Source organism: Carassius carassius, chromosome 48 (assembly GCF_963082965.1).
Source record: "Carassius carassius chromosome 48, fCarCar2.1, whole genome shotgun sequence".
NCBI lineage: Eukaryota > Metazoa > Chordata > Actinopteri > Cypriniformes > Cyprinidae > Carassius > Carassius carassius.
In genome coordinates this window covers 8,619,266-8,644,403 of record NC_081802.1, presented here as the reverse complement: position 1 = coordinate 8,644,403, position 25,138 = coordinate 8,619,266, and the positions used below count along the sequence as shown (strand labels likewise).

Below are 25,138 nucleotides of genomic sequence, written 5' to 3'. Positions count from 1 at the left end.
CACCCGTAGCAGTGGGCAGCCATATTGCTGAAGCACCCAGCATTTGTGTGTATTCCTATTAAAATTACTCCGCTTTTTTTTTTGTAAATGTGACCACACCTTAAGACTTTTTTTTTTTTTTTTTAATAATGTCAAAACAATGCTGGCTCTATCAATCTGCCACACTACAGCTATCGATTTCTATTATTATTCCTATTAAAATAAATGGATTTTTCCAGTGAACAACAGTAAATGTAACCTCACATAAAAAAAATGTAAAAATAAAACATGTGGTGGGCATTCTGCCATAATACAGCTGCTGTTATGCTTTTAGAGCAATATTAAATCAAATCAATATTAAGAACTAAGTGATGCAATTAGATCTTAAGCTTAAGTTGTCACACTCTGGTGAGAGTCTATTCCCCCAGAGTCTCAAAGTACATGCTGTCCTATAGTCACTGACTGCGAATGTGTGTACATTGTGGGCAAACATCATTCCCACACCTCCCCACAGGGCAGCACTTCAGTTGACTCCATTCAGGCATGTTAGGATGCTGCATGACTCCTCTGAAACACAGGACACAGATGAAATTACAGAATTGTCCTTGCAGCATCCAGAAGGCCGAGGTGAGTTATACGGCGTACACACCTGCATTAGTCAGGGCAGCGGAGTGCCAAGATTACTGTCACGCCTTGAGGTGATAAAGAAAACGTCTCTGACTTAATGTCTGCAAAGGTCATTAAGAGCCGACCAGCAGACTCTCTGCCCTCAGAGCCCATATCTCAAGGTCTGCGTCCAAAACATGGCTGCTCACAAAGATGTTTGGAGGAAATTAACAGCAATGTATCTGGTGGTGTCAACTATGTAAGACCGAAAAAGTCAGTAATGGTAATTATTATAGCAAGAAGAAGTTTTTAATGTAATGATCTTTAAATAAAGAACAAAAATGCTTGTACTGCTGAAAGAGGGGATGAATTTTGAGCACATTTACAATGTTCATGACCTCCAGAGAGCCTCAAATGCCATACATTTTACAATCACCGATGTGAGGACTGGAACATAGTGGTTTCTTTTGAAATGCTTTAAAAGGGCTTCTTTTTACATTTACTGCACAAGAACCTTGGCAATGTTGCAAGGATAGAGATCGAGATAGATAGATAGAGAGAGAGAGAGAGAGAGAGAGCAGTCTTGAGCAGAGCCTCTGTCGCAAGGTGACATGGCAGTTTGGTAGCAGATGTGGGCGAATGAATCTTCTTTTCCATCTGCCTCCCCAATAGATCTCAGATACAGTAGAGAAAGCTGGCTAGGACGAACACTTCCAAAAACAACAATGACTTAAATGTACAGCCCAGAAATGGAGGCTTGGAACAAACTGCACTAACCAAACAATGAGATTCAATGAGAACGGCTGAATAAAAAGGAATCATGCATGTCTTTCGTCCAAAGAGAAGCTATACACAAAGTATTGATTTATTAAATGTAGTAGATGGTGGAAAATACTTTGGTGGTAAAGTTAAGGATGAATGAGAATATTGGTGAAAATACCAGCCAATATTATCAATATTGCTCATATTTTTATATGTATTTTAAAAACTGCTAAAAAAAACTGTATACTTTTGCATTAACACGTTGATCATAAAAAAAAAACAAACACCAACAACAAATCTGCCATAGGTCAGCTGGTGATTGATCACAAAGTAACCTTTAATTAATGCGTTTTTATTTTATTTTTGGACGATTAGACATTCATACCATGGTTATTTATTTAAAGTTTATTTTAAGTTATAAATAGGAGCTAAAATAAGTTATATGTGTATACATATATATTTGTGTGTGTGCGTTCATATAATACATATTAATATGATAGGACCTGACTAATGTGGAAAATTAATGGCTTAGTCTATGGAAATTTTGCCCCTATTATACGTAACAAGACTCGTATTTTATCCCAGCTCTGTTTTGCCAGCATATGGAATCCCTGTATTTATGCTTTGCAAAATGCGAACATCCTCCAAATCTGGCAACCTTCAACATCACCTAAATTATGTAAATTGCCTTACACTCGATTCCCTCTAATGAGCTGAATTACATATTAAGTATATTACTAACATGAATTTACTATAAACTACAATTGCTCATGGTTTATTTATTATTGCTTGTGCTCATCAAATAATGTAACGCTGTTTCTTTGTTCAGCTGTTAAGGAAGTGCAAAATAAATAGGGCTATCGTGATAGTCGATAAATCAATTAATCGCATAATAAAAAAATGAGCTCGATAATATTTTCGGCCGCGATAATTTTTTAATATTTTTATTTACATGTAGCATGTCATGATGTGATGGGTTAGTTTGGAGCGCAGCCTGTGGACAGCCCATGGCAGATAACACACTCTTCGATGGTACAGGTGTCCCAGGAATAAAGAGATAACGTCTCGCTAGAGTGACCAGCTTTGGGAAGCACCTTTCATTTGCTTGTGGATGTTTGCGTCACTAGCGATACAGCATTGTACTTGCACAACTATTGTACTCCATTTTAATACCGCGTAACATATTTTGCAAGTAACTTCGTTGCCCTTTCTGTCGAAATGTCTTTTCGCTTGCTTCATTTGGCTTGCTCAGCTAAATATGTCTGTAGGCGTGTAGCTGCGTGTGTCAACGCACCCACACACGCACGCGCGATTTACGAAGAAAAGTAAAATAAAACTCTGGTTCTTGGCACATGACCTGGTGCGCTTGCGTCATTCTGAAAAGCTGAGATGTTTTTTAACTAGATGTGCTGCGGATGCGCCTGGAAAAAATGAGCGCATCGCTTCCATTATGAGCATGCATACCGCATTTGAAATAACGAACTTGAGCACAAAAAAAGACGTGATATGTAAACGGCCCCTTCATCGAGCTCCTTCATCGGTCAAAATGTTTACTTTCAGTTAACCGGTCAATATGAGCATCCCTAACTGGCATATAGACATAATATAACATACAAAAATTATTCATTTTAAGCCACATAAAGTCAACATGTTGGTATTTCTATTGATCTTTGAAAAGGTGTACCTGCGTTTTTATGCCATTATCATTATATTACCATATTTTCCACACTATAAGGCGCACCAGATTATAAGGCGTACCTTCAATGAATGGCTTATTTTAGAACTGTTTTCATATAAAGGGCGCATAGAATAGAAGATACTGCAGTCAGACGTTTGACTGGGTTTGCGTTATGCATCCACTAGATGGAGCTGTGCTAAAGGTAATGTCAACATTTTGACAGAGTGCCTTGATCCATATATAAAAGGCGCTCCGGATTATAAGGCGCGCTGTCGTTTTTTGAGAAAATGAAAGGCTTTTAAGTGCGCCTTATAGTGCGGAAAATACGGTAGTTGAAACTGCTCTTAGAACGACGATATTATCGTTTATCACGATAATTTATTGGACAATGTATAGTTCAGCAAAATTTGTTATCGTGAAAGGACTAAAAATAAACTTTTGACAAATATTCAGACAACATTTGTGCCATAATGGACGCCTAGCAAGCAGGTATCCCTGCAAATAAACAGTTACAGAGCACAACTATCATACCGTTCACAGACATTAGGTAGTAAATAACACAGAATTGTCCTTTAAGTGATATTTACCATGCAACTCAAACCCACGTAATCATTAAGTGCATGTTTTGTGCTAAAATCAATCCAGCAGTACCGAAAACAGAAGAAAGAATAATAAATGGCCAGTTCCAGGTGGTCAGATTACACACAGAGCCCAAGAGCCAATTCCACTTAACCAAACTGGAATCCATTCTTCTGAATGAGCACTGATAACCACTCGAAAGCCGCCAGGGTTTCACATCTCTGGCTTGAGGCACCCTGTCAAAAACACAGGCCATCTCCGCGTTGTGAAAAGGACAGACGGCTGAAAACCTCCGAGACTAAATTAAAGCTTGTGATGGATTCATGCTGCCAAAGCACAGAGAAGAAATATGCAAGGGGGGTGAATGTTGATCATGTTAAAATTTGGTGGGGGAAAAAATCTGGACGGATGATCTCATTCGGTTGATGTGTTAGCATTGACATATAAAAAAAAAATGAACACCAAAACAAATGGCCCTACTACAGCTTTGCTGCCAAGGCAATCTGTCCTTTTATGCCCACATGTACAGTACATACACATTCCCTTCCTCTGAAGAGATCTGAATAAACTCAGAGATGGTCATTTTTCCGTTATTTGTGATATATATATATATATATATATATATACACATATACACACTGTATTAATAAATATATATATGCAGGGCTCTAGACTCATTCTTGCCACTTTCTCAGTTGGTCGCACGAGCATGTGATTTGGTTGCATTGGTTTGGTTGCATTTGGTTTGGTTTGTATTTTATGCTGTGGCTCTGCAGCGTACGCTGTATGAAGCGGAGCACGTCAAATTTTAACTCACACATTCTCAAAAAATAGTTGCAGCCTAGAGCCCTGATATGTATGTAGGTGTGCATGTATGCTAAACAAGTGTTTATGTGTGGCAGCACTTCCCCAGGGGGAAATATATGCTATATATTAAGGGTGCTCCGATCAGGTTTTTTTGGGCCAATCACCGACTGTTGTTCACAGGTAGCAGTATCTGCTAATATGATCACTGATCTTTTTGAAGCCTTCTTTTTATCATGTAGAATTTGTTGTGATGCTCCAGTAAGGATTGTTACACACATTCATTCAAGGCCTGAATTAAATTTTTGAAGGTGACTCCTTGAGGGGTGGAGGGAGACTATTTATTTATTTATTTTACATTTACATTAAAAAAATATAAAAACTTTCTCACCTAAATGTTTGATCATGCAGTGCATTTTTTTTTTTTAGCTGTATGTGAGGCGGCCTCATGCCAGGTTCACACACACTCTGTTTGCAGTGCATATGTAGCACAGACTCATTGTGCTTTCCCACAGGAGTCTGTTACTGATCCGCGGCTGTTTGCCACGGAAGCAACATTTGTCCATTCGGAATTCAGATCCAAGTGTTGTTACTGAAAATACCTTTTGAGCATTACAATTCTGTTTTTACACAGTACAGTAATACTAGGGCTGTCGTGGTTATGAAATTTCCCCTGCGGTTATTATGGGTGGCTCAATAGCGCGATATGCGGTATTACCGCAGTTTTTTTTTTTTACATACCTAATTTATCCTGATTTTGCTGCATACAAAGCTCTATCGCTGAGTTATGTAGCATATATTGTTGATTTTTTAACTGACAGAGAGATACGTTTTAAAACATTTTTTGTTTATTGTTAAATGCCAAACAGCAACAAGAACATGCGTTTTCCAAAAACAATTTTTGAAGAGATCAAAGAGTTCTAACATGTATTACACGTATTTGCGCGCGACTTTGGACAGCAGCGGAAATCTAGACTGATTATCGCGTCACCACTGGCCCACCAGGACAGTGGATTCGCGTTGGAGTTGGAGATGCACTCCTCAAGCAGATAGCGTGTGAGCTCGTTATCTGCTCACGCTCACTTGGGTATGGGCACTGACGCGGAGGTTGTCCGTGACTTCAGCAGGTATGCCTGTTACTTTCACGGCTGTATTTTACAGATTTCGCAAAGGCTTCAGCTACTCCTAACTGTCGGCCGGTTTCAGCTGTTCTGTTTGATGTTGCTCCGCGACCTGATGCTTGAGGGGGCAGCTGCGCTGGATGACAGGGGACACTCTAAAATGCTTACCGTGAAAAACGTTTAACATGGCTTAATGTACTAAGACAGTGATATTAACAGACCAAACTCACTAAAAATTATACTAATAAAGTATACTATCTATAAAAAAATCAGATGAGCCCTGAATATGAATGCAACTCGTTTAATAACACGTTAAGCCTTATGATGGTTTTCTATGGGAGGAAAAGGCTTAACGTGTTATTAACGTGCTATCTTTCCTCTGCGGTTTGCTTGTCAATAGCGCGGTATATTCAGGGATCATCTGATTTTTTGTAGATAGTATACTTTATTAATATGATGTTTAGTGAGTTTGGTCTGTTAATATCACTGTATTAGTACATTAAACCACGTTAAGCGTTTTTCACGTTAAGTGTTTTAGAATGTCCCGATGGCCTCAAATTAGATGTATTGCTGCGTCACATGAACCTTTTTGCAGCAAATTTTGCATATCGGCTCATCTATGTTCGCTGGCTCGCCCTTTTCATTGGGTTGAAAGCCAAAATGTTCCCAAACTGGCGACGTGACATTGGGTTTTGGGACGATATCGAGAGCCTCCCATCGTTTCAGCCGGCCTATTCAAAACAAACGAAGCACCATAAAGCTACCACGGCTCGCGAGAAAATTACAGTCGTAACCATATTGTATCATTAATTTATTTAACATTGAATGCACAGTGACAAATTGAAAAAACAAGAAGGCCACAGCCTCATAAAATAAATAAATAAAACAACAACTGAACACTGCGGTTGCCGCGGTTTCTGCGGTTGCTATCTTTCCTCTGCGGTTTGCTTGTCAATAGCGCGGTATTACAATATTGCGGTTATCGCGACAGCCCTAAGTAATACAAACGCAATAAATATAAGCAAGAGTATGTGAGAACCAGCGAGAAAAGAGAGAGTGTGCGGTGATTCACTCACGCTGCTGTTTGTGAAATGACATCTCACAGAAAGTTTTTCAATTACTTGGCAAGTTATTTACTGAAGAAAAATGAATAGTACTTCCCCATCAGCATTATAATTATTTTGCCCACGCTAGACAACGACTGAGATGGTGCTGAAGCATGTCATGCCAAACCTTTCATGGCAAGTGCATCGTCAGCTTGAGATCAGCCTTTATAAAGACCGATCAATCGGAGCACCCCTACTATATATAAAACGGGCTTATTATTGAAAATGCACATTCATTCTCTGCCAGCAGGAGGTGCTTAGGAGCAGAAGAAATAGCAGTTTCCCTGGTAACGGCTGCAATAAAGCAACACTGGTTTTGACTTTAAAAGCTGCAGAGCTCATGTTGTTCAATGTCAAAGCATTTTGGAAAATCCATTTGTGTCGGTCAGTGTTGATATTGTGCCAGGTTGCCACAAATAAACCAATGCATGGGCAAAACTAATAAAGTAATACAGTTAATATATGTTAAGGTTAAGTTAGTAAATATAAATTCAACAAAAAATATATTTAAATCTAGATTAATATGAAATTTACATTCATATAAAAGTATACTTTAATATAATCTTTATTTAAAATTTAAAGAATTAATAAAAATAAAATATAAAATATATTAAAGTAGATGAGTGTGTTTAATACTTAAAGTCAGATATCATGTGGAAAATGGTCAAGCTCCATGTAATCATCAAAAAGACCCTGATCTTTGGTGCACAGAAACTTTCTAAGTAACATTATAAGTGCACTTTAGGTGGGGAAAGGCATGCTACAAAAGTGAAGAATATGGTTTCTTTTAAAGCAGTTCACCTCAAAAAAAAAAAAAGTCCTCAAAATGGCAACTTTATAAAACACAGAAAAACTCTGATAAACTAGACAGTGACATACCTTCGTCTGGTTCCTCTTCCTCAGTGGTTGACTGCAGGCGGCCACGGACTCCTGCTGCACATTCTGTATGTATTTGCAGGCTGACCACTTCATACATGACATCTCCCTGGCTGTCCTTCCCTGTGCCCTGCAAACATATAGTGCCAATACAAACTGTAAACAAAGCAGCATGTCAAAGCCATAGAGATGCATTACAAATACTGTGCAGTTACTTCATTAGGGTTACAGTATCCAACAAAAACAATATGAAAGCAAAATGCACAGTACTGACAATATATATGGAATAATTAATCAAAAATGATTTTACAATGAACTGGAGACTCTTTTCAATACAATAAAACTAAAAAGCACCTAGTGTTAATTTCGCTAACGAAGACTATGATGCAAAATGTTAGTTGACAAGCTTTTTTCCCCATGACTAAGACAAGACGAGACAATAATAAGGTCAATAAACGGTAACTATGACTATATCAACTTGCAATTTAATTGACGAAATAAGACAAGACTAAAATGGATTCAAAAAACCTTTACCAAAAAACTTTTTATTTTGGTCAAAAAAGGAGACAAAATGTCATTGCAGACTGCTCTACACGCCTCTATTATGCAAGATTTAATGTGTTCAAATCCCCGATTTTCATTGATATATTTTCTGCCTGGTGATTTGCTGATTTTACGCAATCTGGCAACCATCTGACAATGTCGCTCCTCATTGCGGAAGGACCATCGACAATGATCTGAAACCACTGACAAACAAGCTGGAGTTTAGCGATCTAAATGAAAGTGTCACTCAGCTGTTGTGTCATGATATCGTGACAATATTGTTTGCGGTTGTGATCGCTAAATAAATGCACTTACTCTACCGCTGTTGTTTTAATAGAGAAATAGGCTATTGAAATTTGGAATTACAATATTATATGGGGTTATAATATTTTTTTTGTTTGATTTAGCTGTTTTCATAATGTAGACAGATTGCATAAGTCTTTAGTATTAATTTATATAATAAAAAGACTATAGTAAATCAGTACACTTAATGAGGTAAAATACACCATGTACAGATGGTAGACAGCCTAATTGGGCATTACCGCCGCGTGTACCACCGCGGTGTTAAAATCATTTGTGAAACTACCGCCAGGTGGCGCAAAGGGACGGATTGCGAAATAATGTAATTGTAAAATGAGATAAAAGAAGGAAGTAAAACAACAATAACATTATGATATAACATTGTAACGTAAAAAAAAAACATTAAAAAATGTACAATTTGTTAATGTCAAAATGTAGGATAGTATTAGGCTACAGTCTACTAAACAAAAATTAAAAAAAGAAGACCTTTACACAAAGGATCATATGCATGCTATTTTTATTAAACAGTAAATAAATATAAGGCCTATGTGTGTGTGTGTCTGGTGTGTGTGTGTGTGTGTGTATATATATATATATATATATATATATATATGCTAAATGTTTTCATTTCATTTTCATTTCGGTTCATTCTTGGTTTAAAGAAAATCTTCAGGTTCCATATGCAGAGCGAAATGGGAACGGTCCAGTCTTTAGCAATAATTAATATTAATTCTGTTATTATTCTTGATTTTTTCCAAACTACCAACACTTAGCATTTTTGAATTATGCCTTATGTGTGACCAAAAATTAAGTATTATTTGTTTCAGCTGTTTGATTGGTCGTTCACCAGACATTCAGCATTAGCACTTTGACATATTGTTAATTATGATTTTTTTCCATCTATACTGAAACACGCGTGAACTACACAGCCTATTTACCTCATGAATAATAGTTAAGCTTCAAATGGGCAACATCACGAATATGGAAACGTTTGGATTTCTCCAGAATGAGAAAGCCCAACCATACCTTATGCTTAGCTTTAAATTATTATTATTATTATTTTTTTATTACTAAGCCTATATTATTGTATACACTGCAATTATATTTATCCATTAGAATTATATATTTTTAATTATTGTTTTGTTCTGATAAATTTGTTAAATTTAAAGGATTTGTTGTAAAGTGAAGGGAACTAAAAATATCCTGTTGGTACGTTATAACATTATTAGGCCAGCCATTCTTATTTCTAAATGTAATATTATGCAACTTATACCTGACTTATATTTTTTCCTCTCACAAACTCTGATTTATTTTTTAGCGTGTTTAAAAAAAAAAAAAAATTCAGCAAACAAAAATAGGTGATTAATCCGTTAAAATGAAACCTATACACGACTCATATATTTTTTTCCTCTGACAAACTTAATTTTTTTAGCGTGTTTAAAAAATAAAAAATAAAGAAAACATCCAGCAAATGAAAATAGGCGATTAATCCGTTAAAATTTGTTACTCTGGGTTAACAGTAATTATAATTATATAGGCTATAAAATAAGGGATGATCCGAATATTTGTTTTGCTTTACCTATTTATGTAGGCTACAATTATTCAAAAAAATAAAATAAAAAAAATTGTAAAATAATGTCATTAAAATATACCATTGGCCTGAGTAATTTTGACCATTACAGAATTGTGACTTTAAAGGTTAGTGATTTAGGAGGTGAAAATACTGTGAAATTAATAATGGCATGGATTTTAGAGCATAACAACAGAAGGTTTATGAAACATTAGCCAATAAAGCATTTTTTTAAAACAACAGAACTTAAAGTTGTGAACTAAAATATTATTTCAACCATACAGCATGTGAATAAATAAAATGCATACTTTTCATAACATTTCATTATTCATAAAATGCATAACATTTCTGGTGTTTGGATTTGTACTCCAATATAATGAGCTCCAAGTTTAAGAATAGCTCTAGACTAGTTTCTCTCTCTCTCTCTCTCTCTCGTATTTCTCTTGTATTCGCCTCAATCTGATTTAGTAAAGTCAAACTGCAGACAGTGAAGCATCACTGAGCGCGAGTCCCGCACGCTGTGAGGGGGGAACAGAGGATTCCGCTTGGTCTTAAAGCCTTCCGCAAACACACACGATCACAAATAACAATGATTTTCGTAAAATAATGATTAATTATTAATTGATGATTTGTTATTATCATTATGGTCTTGTGAAAATAATAATATGGGCTGCGAGAAAATAATGAATACAAAGAGTAGTGCTGCTGAGTGCAGGCCTGTTTCGGCGCAGTAACACACCGTTCTTCACAGCCAAAAAAACAGACCGAATTCAGTTAAGCTGGAGGGGGTTGGGTTTTTGGGGGTAATTATGCATGACTTGTGGGGGTCGAGATAAAGGTGTGAATTGCTCTTTCATATGGACAGTGTCTTATGAGGCTTTCACTTGCTGAACTGGTTTATAAAGGACTGTGTTTTGGTTATAGACTAAAAAATGGTCTGCCCCACGTAAGATTTTTCTAGTTCTAGTCGTCCGTTTGTTATATTCAACTAATCAGAGGTTTATATTAAATTTACATAATCAAATCTTAATATATTCCGCGCTCAAGCACATGCATTAAGCTTGCAACAAAACACACGCAGAAGTAGCCTAATAATTATGAAAAATGAGACCTTTTAATTATTTATTAATAAACAAATGTTTTCTTGACGGCTGCAGGATGAAATTCACAGTGATGGCTCTCTCCAACGAAAGAAATGCAACATTCACAGATTACACACTTCGTTTTCGTTTAAAAAACATTTCAAGCTTTCTGTAGATATATTTTTAATGTATGTACACAACGATATTACGAGCGGGATGTTAAGAGTTTGTCTGTTTCTTTTACTGATTATTTTCGGGTTAAAGCATGATTTAAACAGATTCACACGCAATCGCTTTCGCAATAATGCGTTCAAACAAATGTAATCTTACAGTGCTACTACATTATCAGCATGCTATCTGATTTTGAAATCTTGAAGTTAATCGATCTGTTAAGATAAAATAACTGACAAAAATGTACTGTTATTTTCATCACAAACAAAATTTTCACAGCAGAAAGCAGCAATTAAAGATTTAATGCTTACAATATTATTAGTTTGGCATGTGATATAGAGAAAAAAGTTTACACAAAATATCTTAAGCCACTTTGAAACTCTCCTGTTATTATTATTTTTTAAATTATTATTATTTTATATGCTACGTTATGAACATAACATTTCAAACATACTGAAATACTTTATTCACGGAGTGAAGGTGAAGCGTGTTTCTGGTATCAGTGAGCGTGGAAGGGAAGTTGTTGCTGCTCTCAGACTCTGCTGCGAATGAGAGATGTTTCACCCGATGAAATGAAGACGACCGCGGGAACACAAGCACAGCACATCCGCAAAAATCAACCTGCAGCAATGCTCATTGCTCGACTCGCCAAGCTTTACTTTTGTAGGTCGCATGGCAGTAAATAATTCGATAATATGACCATGCAGTCAATACAGATATTTAATAAAAACATTAAAACAAGCTGGGCTGTAAAATAAAACAAAAAACGCACGCCAGGTCTACACCGGACACAAGTGGAGCGATCCAACAAAAGACAACAGAACACAGTGATGGATACACTGGACACGATCCCCATCAGTGAACTGATGCTCGTTCTGTTTATGATGAAATGTACTGATACTGCGTTCAGATGATTTTACACTATAGTGTGATGTAGGGGTGTAACGGAACATGTATTCGTACCGGACTGTTTCGGTACAGGACTTTCGGTACGGTGCACGTGTGTACCGAATGACGGAATGCAATATTTTGTGCGCAGAATATAAGTACATTTTTGTGTTTCCAAACGAACATATTAAGTGGTGGAAGTCTCTGCATTCAGCGCAAATCCCGCCCTGCAGCTGATTCTAAGGCCGGCGACACACTGGATGCGTGGCGCAAGCGTCTCAGCTGCGTGGCGTGTCCGTTTTTAATTCGGCTCAACAGTTTAGAGCTTGCAGACTGCCCATGTGAGACGCGCATCTCAAGCCACGCGGAAAACGCGTGCATGCTAGAAATAGAACCGACGCCTATTTTTCACGCGACACGCAAGCGTGTTGGAAGCATTTCCAGGCAAAATAGGATAGGAAAATATGTTTATATGTCATTTTGTACACAAATACATATTAATTCATGACACTTTGATGTTTGAAAGTCTATAGGTTGATAAATTCAGATATAAATGTAATTTAAAAAAATAAATTAATAATTAGCGATTTTCAAATATTGCACCTGTCAAACATAGTCTATTTTGCCGTCAATACTGTTGACGTTGTCGTTTATCAGTAGGCTTTATATTTATGCTCAACATGAAGAATAGATATTGTTGTCATGAAGACAAGAGCCTGGTCTGTCGGCGGTCTTCTGGTGTAGCAGGCCTACAAGCTAGGATTGGTAATGCTGCACTGTAATCATAGTTATTTATTTATATTTTTCATTATAAGATATTGGTTTGAGACTGAGAGTATTTTATTTAGTGGAGAACTTTGCAGCAGTATTTTATTTCTTATTCTTTTTTTATTTTATATATATTTTATTAAAAAGTATAAAAAAAGTGTATAGTAATAAACAACCTGCAGTTTAATGTTTGCATTTCTTTCCCTTACTGTACAGAAAATGAACTGAACCGTGACTTTAAAACCGAGGTACGTACCGAACCGTGATTTTTGTGTACTGTTACACCCCTAGTGTGATGTCATCAAGTTTAGACACACTTTTAGCGCAGTGGGGCACAGATGACAACTCTTGCGTCCAGTGTAGACACAGACAGTGACTTCTCTATTTACAAATAAGTTATATAAGAAAAAAAAAAAAAAAACTAAACCAGCGGCATAAAGAGATGGAAATATAGACTAGAAAATATATTAACAGGTCCTCCGTCCATGACACTGACTCACTGCGGAGCTGCAGTTTTAATCTTAACAGCTCTTAAAGCTGAGTGGATGGTTAGATGCATGATGGGCTAGTATGAAATAAATAAATAAATAAAAATAAAGGTCTTTCCAGCATTAAGGTAATAACATTACTGTTTTTTTTAATCATCTTGTTGCAGCTATAAATTTGACTGCTAAATGAATGATTAAGAACTATATTAAAACTTGTTTTGTAAAATCATTTATCAGATTTTTTTTCTAAAATAAAAAAAGGGATTTTTTTTTAGCCCATATGCTATTGCCCTACTTTAAAGGCAAGTAAAGAAGCCTCCCTTTAAAAACACTTAAGTTGTCAATTACTAAAGCTCTTTTTTACATCGTGTGAATTTTGTTGATTATAATGAGAGAACTTGAGTTTAATCGTGAGGATGTTTTATTAATCCGTTCATTCTTTGGAGTTTTAAAGATTTAATCGTGCAGGTTTAATTTTATTCATTTTTTGTTTTAGGCAAATTAGGCCTAAATAATGGGAACGAAATTATACAGTGCTTCAAGTTTAAACATGCAACAATTTCTTAATCAGTTTACAGACAAATGTCTTTTTCCCAATAAGTTATGTCAAAATAAAGGACAGGTAACGAATAATAAAATGCATGTTGTTTTATTAAAGGAAAAAATATATTTATATTTCAAATATAAATTAAAATATACGCATAATATATGAAAATATTGACTTTTTGCATATTAATCCATGTAGCCTACCCCCCTAAAATAGGCTACCACTTTTAATGCTCCGATGCAAAGTAAACCACAATTTTTTAAATGTGTCAAATCTAAAATATGGTTTAAATCCATGTAGCTTAGAAAATATAAGCACAGACTCAGGGACAGGCTTGACATTTATCCTGCTTGAATTCGTTTTCTAAGAAATGCATATCACTTCATAAATACCAAACTTTCATCGTGAATATTAAATATATTAAATATTTAAACTATAGTGTTTTTCTTTCATTTTCCGTGACTGAAAAAGTCAAATGTGTCCACATTCTATTGATCTGCTTACTAGTGACATTACAATACGTGAAATGCAAAAGTAAATTTCTCAAAAAACAACGATCATTACGATTATAATTTTGAGAATCAGTTTAACCAAGATTTCATTGGATTTCAAGATTTTCAACTTAAAATTGACTTAAATACAGGACAAAGTTGTCTAAATATGAGAACTAAAATCGTCCCCTTGGAATTATAAGGTTCTATCTGCATTCCGAGTAGTTTTGAGATATTGAGCTTCAAAGTTTTTGCATTCCATTCGACTGTGTAGACAGGACCTTATTGTTTTTTAAATAAAAATCCCATAATATATACAACATAAAAAAAAATCTATCACATAATGTAAATAAGTTGTCACAGAAAAACAATATGGGAATAACTCAATTTTATTTATATTTTGTATTTATTTATATTTAAAAAAATATCAGATAGAACCTTATAATTCCAAGGGGATGATATGTATATTTGAGTAAGACTAAATTAAAAATGGTTGCCAAAATGAATACTGTACGGTTAATTAATAATAATCTTATTGCTAAAATGTAAAGTTGACTTAAACTAGACTGAAATACATCAGGTTTTTTTCAGACTAAAGCTAGACTAAAATGTTAAGACATTTAGTTGACTAAAACTTGACTAAAACTAATATGTACATATTTAACAATTTATATATAATTTCATATAAAAATAATTATCAGTACAACTAATCATTTTGTAAATATTAGAATATTCTATAAATAAATATTAAATATTAACATTTTCTGAATGTAATGTGACATTTGTAGAAATAAATATTATAATTATATATACACATACACAATTAATATTATAGAAATAACGTGTATATATATATATTTATTTATTAGGGGTGTAACGGTTCAAAAAATTCACGGTTCGGTTTGATACAATACACTGGTGTCACTGTTCGGTTCGTTTTAGATACAGCAAAAAGAAAAAGTTGGCAGATAAATTTCCTTGATTTTTAAAAAAATGTTTTATTTATTAAAACTAACAAAGTATGTTTTTTTTGTTTTTTTTTTACATTGAACAATGATGGAGCTATTCTTTACCCATCTTCTATGGTGTTTTCTTAGCAGCATACTGTATAAAACAAAAACAGCTCCTTATAAAAAAAAAAATGAAAATGTTATATTAGTTATGAACAAATACAAAGATGTAACTTTTTATATGGAACTCTATAACTCTTTATATTGAGTGTGTTTTTACTCAATTGGTTCTCTATAGGGCTTATGTTTTTTGGAACAAAGCAGGAATTACGGTCTGTCTGAAATGGGCTCGTGAAGGAATATTGTAACGGGGCTCAATTACATTAAGCATGTTCTTAAAACCTACGTTTCCCACTACAGAGTAAGGCGCTCGCTCACTCAGTACGCGCTGAAGGCTCGTTGCAAAATGGCTAATGCGTTTAACAGACCAGAAATAGAAGATCCTCCAATAACCAACAGGTCTGGTGTTTGGGTGCACTTTGGATTCCCTGTAAGCTATAATGGTGATGATAGAATGAATGGTAAATAGTAAGGTCTCATATCCGCGGCTATAACGTAAATGTAGCCTACCAATCGCCGTGGTGATGTCTTTTGCCCTGTTTGAATCCGTTGGAAATGTCTTTCTAAATGCTGCGGGGATAGTTTGTTGTGTGTATGTTTTCTCCTTTTTTCCGTCTTTTCCCAGATACTGACACACTAAGGTGATGTCGACGTAAATGAGTTGACATGTTTCAAGTTTTTTTTGTATTCCCGCTGGTGTAGCTACCCTAGATGCGACATATCGTTGTTTTTTTTATCCACCACTCTCTTGCCATCACCATTATAGCTTACAGGGAATCCAACGTGCACCCAAACACCAGACCTGTTGGTTATTGGAGGATCTTCTATTTCTGGTCTGTTAAACGCATTGGCCATTTTGCAACGAGCCTTCAGCGCGTACTGAGTGAGCGAGCGCCTGACTGGGTAGCCTAACATAAACATATAAGTTGGTGTTTTTTTCTTCTTCGGGGGGTGTCAGGGGCGTTGCCTGTTACGTCGTTTGGGTTATTGGGCTACCTTGTTGAAAGCATATCATTATATTTCACAATTTTTTTTATTTTCCAAATATAGTTAATTAGTCCAACGAACCGTTCGGTCCATAATGCGTACCGAACCAAAAGCCTCGTACCGAACGGTTCAATACGAATACGCGTATCGTTACACCCCTAATATATATATATATATATATATATATATATATATATATATATATATATATATATATACACACATACATAATATGAATATTAGATAATAGTGTTTACTGAATGTATGAATATGTACATATTAAAACATTAAATAGATATTAAAACATTAATGTATAGAAAACATTCATTAATAAGCATACGTATAAAATATTTATATGCATTATACACACAATTATTCAGTATTTATATTTTAAGTATAATGTGCTGTAGATTAGTAAAAAAATATATATGTTCACAAAAATTCTATACACATAATAAATATTGCAAATATAAATAACAGAAATATACATATAAATATTCTATTTGATATATTTACACACACACTTAAATATTACAAAATATAAATGTTTTATTTTATGTATGAATGTTACAGATATTAACTTAAACAAATAAATGTATTAATAAATACATAATACATATAAAATATTTATATGCATCACTATATAGACACACAACAAATATTATTTAAATATAAATATGTAGAGAAGAATAATTATAAATATTATATAAATAAAGAAATATAATAAAAGTCATATTGATCAAAAGCACAAGGATGAATAAATGACAGATTCTTTATTGTTAGATGAACTACTCAAAGACTGCCGCTAGAGCAAAGCATTCAAAGTTAACTTCACCTTCGACACCGCTTCAGGGGATATGACAAATACATAATCACACGCACGGGAGGAAATAAAAACAAGCGTTGCTCTCTTACGTGGTTGGCAGAGATCACACCTGTACCACTCCACTTCCAGTTACTCATACAGTAACCCGACACTGCTTCCCTCGTGCCATGTAGCTCTTATGTAAACTGCCGTTTCCATTTTTAATTGCAAAGTGGAACTGTACTACAGGCGAAGAATGATGTTTACAGCCGGAATAATTACACGCTAATACTCGCACCAATTGAGCAGCGTAAACAAATACGAAATAATAAAATAACATGGAGAATGGGCTGGGTCTATTGCTAACGCCATAATATTATCTTTTAATTAGCTTTTAACTACAGCCCAGGCATTCTTTCTCTCTGCGATAAGATAACTACAGAGGCAATCGGGCAGAGATGCAGGCTGCAAGCTCTAATTACTTGAGCATGAAAATGAGCGCCGGGCCTCTTATTAAGCTACGAATTATACAAAGCCTCTATTTGCCGCTTCACAGCTTCCAGAGTTACTGCTCGTATTCACCCTTCACAAGAACTCACTTCCTTCCTCAAGGTTTGTTCTCCAATCTGTGCAGCCACTACATCGCTGCCTATAACTGTTCACAGGCAGTTCACAGGCTTTGCAAGAAAAGGATGAATCTCATGAAGCCTGTCTACAACATTTCCAGGTCATATTTCAACTCCCAAAAATAATAAATTAGATTTTAAAAGCCTTTTGAGTTTTGATTTTTGGCACCGTCACATTATATTCAAGGCAATTAAAGGTGATAATGATCAAATATAATATACATTTTCTAACTTTGAACCCAGTCTCTAAACAACTGATTTCTTATTCTTAATTATATTATTATAAATAATGAAATAAATAAATCGGTGAAATAAAAGGTACATTACTGTTCACCACCGCCTATTATTACATATCTATCGATTTTATTTTTCACTAAAAAAAATTTAAATATCGGTTTTATTTTTCATTTCATTTTATTTTACATTTTTTAGTAAGAATATATTGTTATTATAGTTTTATTTAAAAATTCTCCTAACACAGGCTTCATCTGAGGTATATATTTGTGTGTGTGTGTGTAAGTATAATATATATATATATATATATATATATATATATATATATATATATAAATTATTTATTTAGTCAATTAATCACCTTTAATTTATCGTGACAATAACGAAATAAACCCACATATTTATCTGTAAAGCACTCACACACTTGCTGATTGTTTAGAACTCAATAAAGATGTATCTTTGAATATTTAGTTTGTTTTAGAGTGTACCTGTTTGAGCTTGAGGTAAAAGGTTTCAGAGAAGGCCTTCCTGCTGAAATACCAGAATCTCTCATTAGCTGGATAGACCCGCACTAGCGCCTCCATGAGGAACCGAACCGGCTCTACAACCTCGGTCACCACCAGGTCTACTGCCACCGTCATGTATACCTGCTTGTCTGGAGGAGAAAAAAACTCAGTTAAAGACAAAACTCACATACTGCCTTGAAAATACTGACCAGTAAAAACATAAATCCACTTTTCACAATACAAACAAACTCAAACCAAGCCATTCAAAAACAGCTGTGCAAAAATTTTATGCAAGTTTCATGACGTTTTCAAGAGTCAAATCAGCTTAGATTATTCATTTCCAATCAGTTGTGGTAAAAACAGCATTCTGGGAACTGATCTCATGATATTTTCTCTCAGATGAGCCCTATAATTATGAAACAAAAGCGGACTGCTAAGAGAAACTTATCACAAATGAGTGAAAACCAGTCTGTTTCACACTAAGGGTTTTTTATTATTTCAATTAACAAGAAACAAAAACACCAGTAGTTACAGATTTATAAGGGAATTGCTGAAAATGGATTCCAATTATGATAAAGTCAGGTCAGAAAAGACGGCTGTAAGAAAGATGGGGAGGTAAATAAAAGAAGATCTGTGGTGGGCCCCGACTGAGAGTTACAAACAGACACAAAACCATGCCGAGGTCTATGACAAGTTTTACTGCGAGTGTAATAAAATGTAGACTTCAAATGAAAAATTCATTCAGGTTGCTGAATTAAATGCCATTTAAACTGAGGTGGTTATCTGAATCTACCAGACTGGAATTACATTTCAAAGAAACCTCCATATAATTTCACAACAGAACATTAAAGCTGCAGTAACGAGACGCACTGCTTCTAGTTTGGCCTCGTACCAAATCAACAATACACACACTATATACTAAAAACTGGTTCTCCTGTAATCGGAGTCATTAAATAAAGAGGCCATTACTGCTTCCTGTTCCAAGTTGGACCACTCTGACTTTCTGACATTTAAATGTAATCAATTTTGAATAATTTATCATATAAAACATAAATTATATCAAATTAAACAGCATTTTTTAAATTAAATCAGTACATTTTAATTATACCATAAATTACATAAAATTGAAGATTAGAATTTGACAATGAATTACACATTTTAAATATTTTACAGGGATTTTGACAATATGTCTAATATATGATAATATTAATGAGATGTATAATTTAATGTAATTAAATTTATGAATATATAATAAAACAATTAAAAGCAGTTAAGTGTTTAAAATTACATTAATTTTATTTTAGAAGTATAATAAATTATTTCATAATGTGTGTGCCTATATTTAGATGGTTTTATATTACCTATATATTGACATTAATGACCCATTAATGAAACCCTTATTAGTCAAACTCTAGTTTAGGCCAAACTGAGAAGAAAATTAGTTAAAGCTACACTGCTGTCAGTGAAAAATTAGACACATTTTGACCATGACAAGAAAAGCTGATAGAATGTATACATGGTTGAGGATGTACATTTGTATGGCTATTTGTGAGAAGAAGAAAAAAGAAAAAGTAGAAAAAGTGTGATTTCTGTGAAAAAACAAAACAAAAAACAGAACAATTGTAAATTTAGTCACAGCATGATGTGTACTTAAAGCACTTTAGACTCCTGATAAGCAAGGATTGTGTATTAGCTCGTACCTTTCGGCGTGTCCTCGTTCAGTGGCTGGAAAGCTGGAGTGTTTGGATTCCAGGTGCCAGTGATTACATACGCCTTCCCATCAGCACTTTTGCCCATAGACTCCTTCAAACATAACCACAAAAAGTTTATCACTTATATAATGACAATGGCTACTTAATTTAATCTGAGAATCTTTAAATATGTTTAACTGGGTTAAATTAAATGCATTAAATACATTTATCTAATCTGACATGTGTTTTATTCATTTGGGAGTAATTTCTAAAGAGTTGATGGAGGAAATTAAGGAGAAAGATCCTTTTAAGGACTTATTAGATATCTATAAATGAAATCCAAATGGGACTTTTATTAAAAACTAAATCAATTACAGTCTTTGCATGACAGAATCTTATTAATATCATGAAAACCACCTGCTACAGCATTAATGAGACTTTCTTTTTTCTTTTCTTTTTTTTTTTCAGAATATTGCCACAAATCTGAGGTTAATTGCATTAACACATATAATACAAATAATGTGATTAATCAGGATTATTGTAATTTAGTGACAACTCAAATATATACATACATAATATATACAAAAAAAATCAAATGATGACATTTGTCTAAACTGTCCAGACGGCAACATGGAGAAAAGTATGACATTAAACCTTGTAGGTTTCAAAAACCCCAGTGGATCCAATGATGCTTGATTGAACTGCTAATTGTCTTTAGTCTTGAAGTGCAAACCACCATAACTTAATTTCCTCAAGGGCCAATGTGAAATGACATTTATAATGAATAATAAAAAACCCTATATTTCTATTGTGTTTCTAAAATTGGCAACAGAGTGGTAATTAAAATGAGTTAAGGTATGGAAAATGAACATATAATATACATATAAGGTACAGCTGTAAGAGTTAAACCCCAAGCAGCCACATTACTGAGAGAAAACGAGGAGCCAGAAATGTCTCACCATGTCAAGGAGGTGCATGTCGTTGTTCCGCACTTTCTGCCCAGGACTGAGCAGCATCCCAAAGCACCTGGAAAACATACATGGTTTAGATGCGGAGGATAAGGCATTAAATAAAAGTGACTGCTAAAAACATAATAGTTTCAGAGAGTGAACTGGAGCTTCTATAATACTCTACATGAAATGAGCGTGGCAACATTTGTGAAAGGCTCACAAAGTGTGCTGTGACTAGAGCGGCATCAAGTGGTTGCACAAGGAATCACACACATATTTCTACTACACAAAAACAAATAAATACAAAACTACAAATAAAATACATTATAATACATTGTATGAACTACTGTTTAATAATATATATTTACATGTACAATTAAACAAATATTATACCCTTTGTGTAATATGGCGTGTGTATATATATGCAAACAATGCACACACACACTTCACAGACACACACACATCAAGGCCTGAATTTCAATTTGGAAATTGTAGGGGGGGGGGGGGTCCCCCTTTAGGTGGCTCTTATGGGGGGGGGGTATATTTGAGGAGCAGTTAGGGTATTTTTTAGACATATTTTTAAACTGCAATTATCCGACCTAAAGCGTCTTTCACATTGAAATAATTGCAGGAATTTCCTATTATGAATTATGCGCAATCCCGCACCAAAATTCAAGCCCTGTACATTTATACATGTGTGATTGTGCATTTTAAGTTTGAATATACTACACACACTTGTAATATTACTTTTCTGCATTAATTGCTGTAAAGAAAAGTTATAAAAAATATTACATTATAATATTTTATATAATAAGCACATATGAGACAAATTTTGGTCTTCTTTTCATATAATTATTATACATTATATAATTATTTATTTAAAAAATGTATATATATTTATAAATGAAGTGTTATATATCTATGTCTAGAACAAGAATGTCTGCTAATACTGTCTTTGACTAGCAATAGCATCGAGCCAACTGTGGTTCATGACTGGGACATGAACTAAGGCCTATTGTTAAACCATTTTAAAAAAAAAGAGAGAGAGAGATCTCTTACATGTTCCACCACTTTCACTTTCACCTTGTGGTAAATTGCTGACATTTACAGGCAAGTTCATGCCAGTAATCATAGGGCAAAACATGGTTCTGTAAAATGATAAAAATATCTGAATTTCTGACATGAACTCCCACATCCCAGAACCCACCTCTCTATTACAAGCTCCTTATTGGTCGTCTGCTGGACGGTGACCACCACATTTTTCAGTACACCCTGACGAAGCTTGAAGTAATACTTATCTCTGTCTTTGGGAACTGGACTACAAAATGTAGAGGAAGAGAGAGGGGAAAAAAGTAAGAAAGACACAACTGCACTTATATTCTGGTTGCCCACAACAGAAAACAAGTTCATCTTACTCACTAAATAGCAAAAGGAAAAAACTAACACCACACTCAGAAAGCGAGAGAACGAGCACTGAGGTTTCTTCAGAACTGAGTAAAGACAGACCTGAAGTTTCCTTTGCCATCATCTTCTCTCACTTCTAGAGAAACGGTGAAGGTGAAGATATCACCATCGGGGGAAAGTGGCAGCACTGAGTCTTGCATGTCTGTGGCAGCTTTTGATGAACGCTTGAAGGCCGTTGAGAAGCTATAGAGGATGCGACTAACCTACATAAGGAAAGGAGGTTGGGTTCCGAAAATTACTCTATGAACACTTATGAACAAATGCAACTCACGGCCTCTTTGATATGGCAGGAGAAGACGTGGATTTGAAAGTCCTCTGAGCTTCGGTAGCTCTCTGTGAAGGAAAAGCAGTCGCTCTCGACAGATCCCTCAGGTCCTCTGGCACAGAACAACACCTTATAGATGGGAAAAGATGCAATTTCTGTTCCTGTGGCCTGGTCGACGATCCTAGAGAAAAATAAAAAAAGAAAACATTAAAATATAAATACAACTAAAGATAAAGGAGTCTCTTTCGCATAATGTAACATCTTTTAGAATATACATCAACTTTTTGCTCTGATTGCTACGAAAAAAGTAAAGTAAACTGATTTTGGAGATGGCAAAAGAGGTCAGGTTTACATTGTGCAATCATAATGTGGTTAGGTGACTGCTAAATGAGATATTTAAATGAAGAACTGATGAAGATGTAGGTGCAAAAATTATGTTTGAAAATTAAGCTAAATGAAAGTGGCACCTCCTACACGCATTAAAGTTCACTATTCTAACTTAAGAGAGCGTTTGAGGTTTATAAAGAAGAAACAGTGAGATGTTAAACTTGAGGCCATGCCACAGTTCCTGAGAAAGAAAAGGGTGTGAAAACTGAAGTGCAACATCACATTTACGAAACTGAAAGCATGAGCTAAAAGCAGCTTGGAAGGCAGCTGTGTTAGCTCTAGACAGACAAACACACACCATGAAGATCACAAGAACTCAGAATCTACATAAAAGTCACATTTATACTCCCAATGTTGAATGCGGTTTGTTTTTAAGCTTTTATGAAGCCCCAGGAGTAACACGTGGAAATAAATAGTTTGTGACTGGTTGTGAGAAGTAGCTGATGTAGTCCAGAAGTCATTGAACCCTCTGGAAATCTGAGATTCAAAAATTCATATAAATCTGAAAATAACATTAAGAATAAAAAATCAAAGTTCAAAGGAATATAATTTGTATTGGGAAAATATATTATTACATTAGAAAAATGCTAAATAAAACCAGAATAAATTAAAATTCAAAAATAAAAGAAATGGGAAAAATTTATTAAAATAAAAAAAATGCAAATGACAAGCATTTCACTATTCTAGGACTTATTTAAATCTGAAATCAATTTTAATTTTGACAGGCATTTTTGATTTAGCCTTAGTCTTGATCTTGAGACGAAAATGCTTAATAGTCTTAGTTACATTTTAGACATTTGAGTCTTTATATAGTTTTAGTTGACGAAAAGTGATTGCATTTTTGCCAGCTTTTATTCATTACTTTTATTCAAACTGAAGTTATCAACATTTATTTTGGTAGCTATTTTATATGTAGTCTTCAAACAAAAAGTCATTATTTCAATAAATAATTATTTTTTGGCAAATGACTGACCGGACACAACCATCTGGACCATTGGGCACATGGAGGGTGATGGGGATGGGGATGGCGCTCTCTGCCCGCAGGGTGGCCATGGCTTTCTGGGCCTCTGTCTCATTACGAGGGGCCTTCACCCAGGTGCAGCCAAGATAGGACAGTTTACTGAACTGCACGCTGTCTTCCTCCTGTTCTGCTGAACTCTCCAAAACTGCTGCTGATGCTTCTACAGATACAGACAAAGAAGTGGCAATACTGTATAAAGTTGCAGAGATGTGTATGTTTATTTTTTTCTCTAAAATTTGTTTTTATATTTGAGATATTATGCAAGTCATCAGGTGGCTTGTTGGATCATATTTAAGAGGTAGAACAATGTGTTTTATGCTGACTATTTCTTTAGATTCTTGTGTCGAAATCCTCAAACAATAAACTCTTGCTTTGAATAAACCTTTGTTTTATGTATAGGTCCATTGTCAAGTGTGATTGAATGAGGAAGTTTGAGCAAGGCAGAGAGGAAGTGTTCAAAGTCCTCCCAATTATAGCACTTGGCAACAGGAAGCAGTTATAATAAATAGAACTAGTTCACACACACACAAAAAAATAAAATAAATGTGTTATATATTGTAAACAGTATACTGTAAAATGTATATATATAATAAAAAGTATATAATGGCAAACTTGCTAAAAATAAATCATATACTTAAAATTCAATATGTATCGAAACATCCCTGAAAATTGTTAAAATGTAAAAATTAAAATACAAAAAATCTTGTCATTCCAAACTGCGTGTGCTCTTCTGTGTCAGCCACAAGGATATGCTGTTTTCTTTCAAATCAAAG

The 25,138-nt window shown here is 34.7% G+C and overlaps 1 protein-coding gene across 3 annotated transcripts in view; it reads right to left on the bottom strand.

The window, feature by feature from the left end:
- The window catches only part of LOC132131899 (rab GTPase-activating protein 1-like), a 97,159-nt gene that overhangs the window by 68,131 nt on the left and 3,890 nt on the right, over positions 1–25,138 (bottom strand). For all 3 annotated transcript variants that reach the window (XM_059544051.1, XM_059544052.1, XM_059544050.1), the window contains exons 4-11: positions 24,318–24,525; positions 22,964–23,138; positions 22,735–22,895; positions 22,436–22,546; positions 21,238–21,304; positions 20,288–20,390; positions 18,570–18,736; positions 7,515–7,641 (exon numbers count right to left, since the gene is read on the bottom strand). In XM_059544051.1, the coding sequence (XP_059400034.1) occupies positions 7,515–7,641; positions 18,570–18,736; positions 20,288–20,390; positions 21,238–21,304; positions 22,436–22,546; positions 22,735–22,895; positions 22,964–23,138; positions 24,318–24,525 (1,119 nt within the window). The remainder of the gene's footprint in view (positions 1–7,514; positions 7,642–18,569; positions 18,737–20,287; positions 20,391–21,237; positions 21,305–22,435; positions 22,547–22,734; positions 22,896–22,963; positions 23,139–24,317; positions 24,526–25,138) is intronic.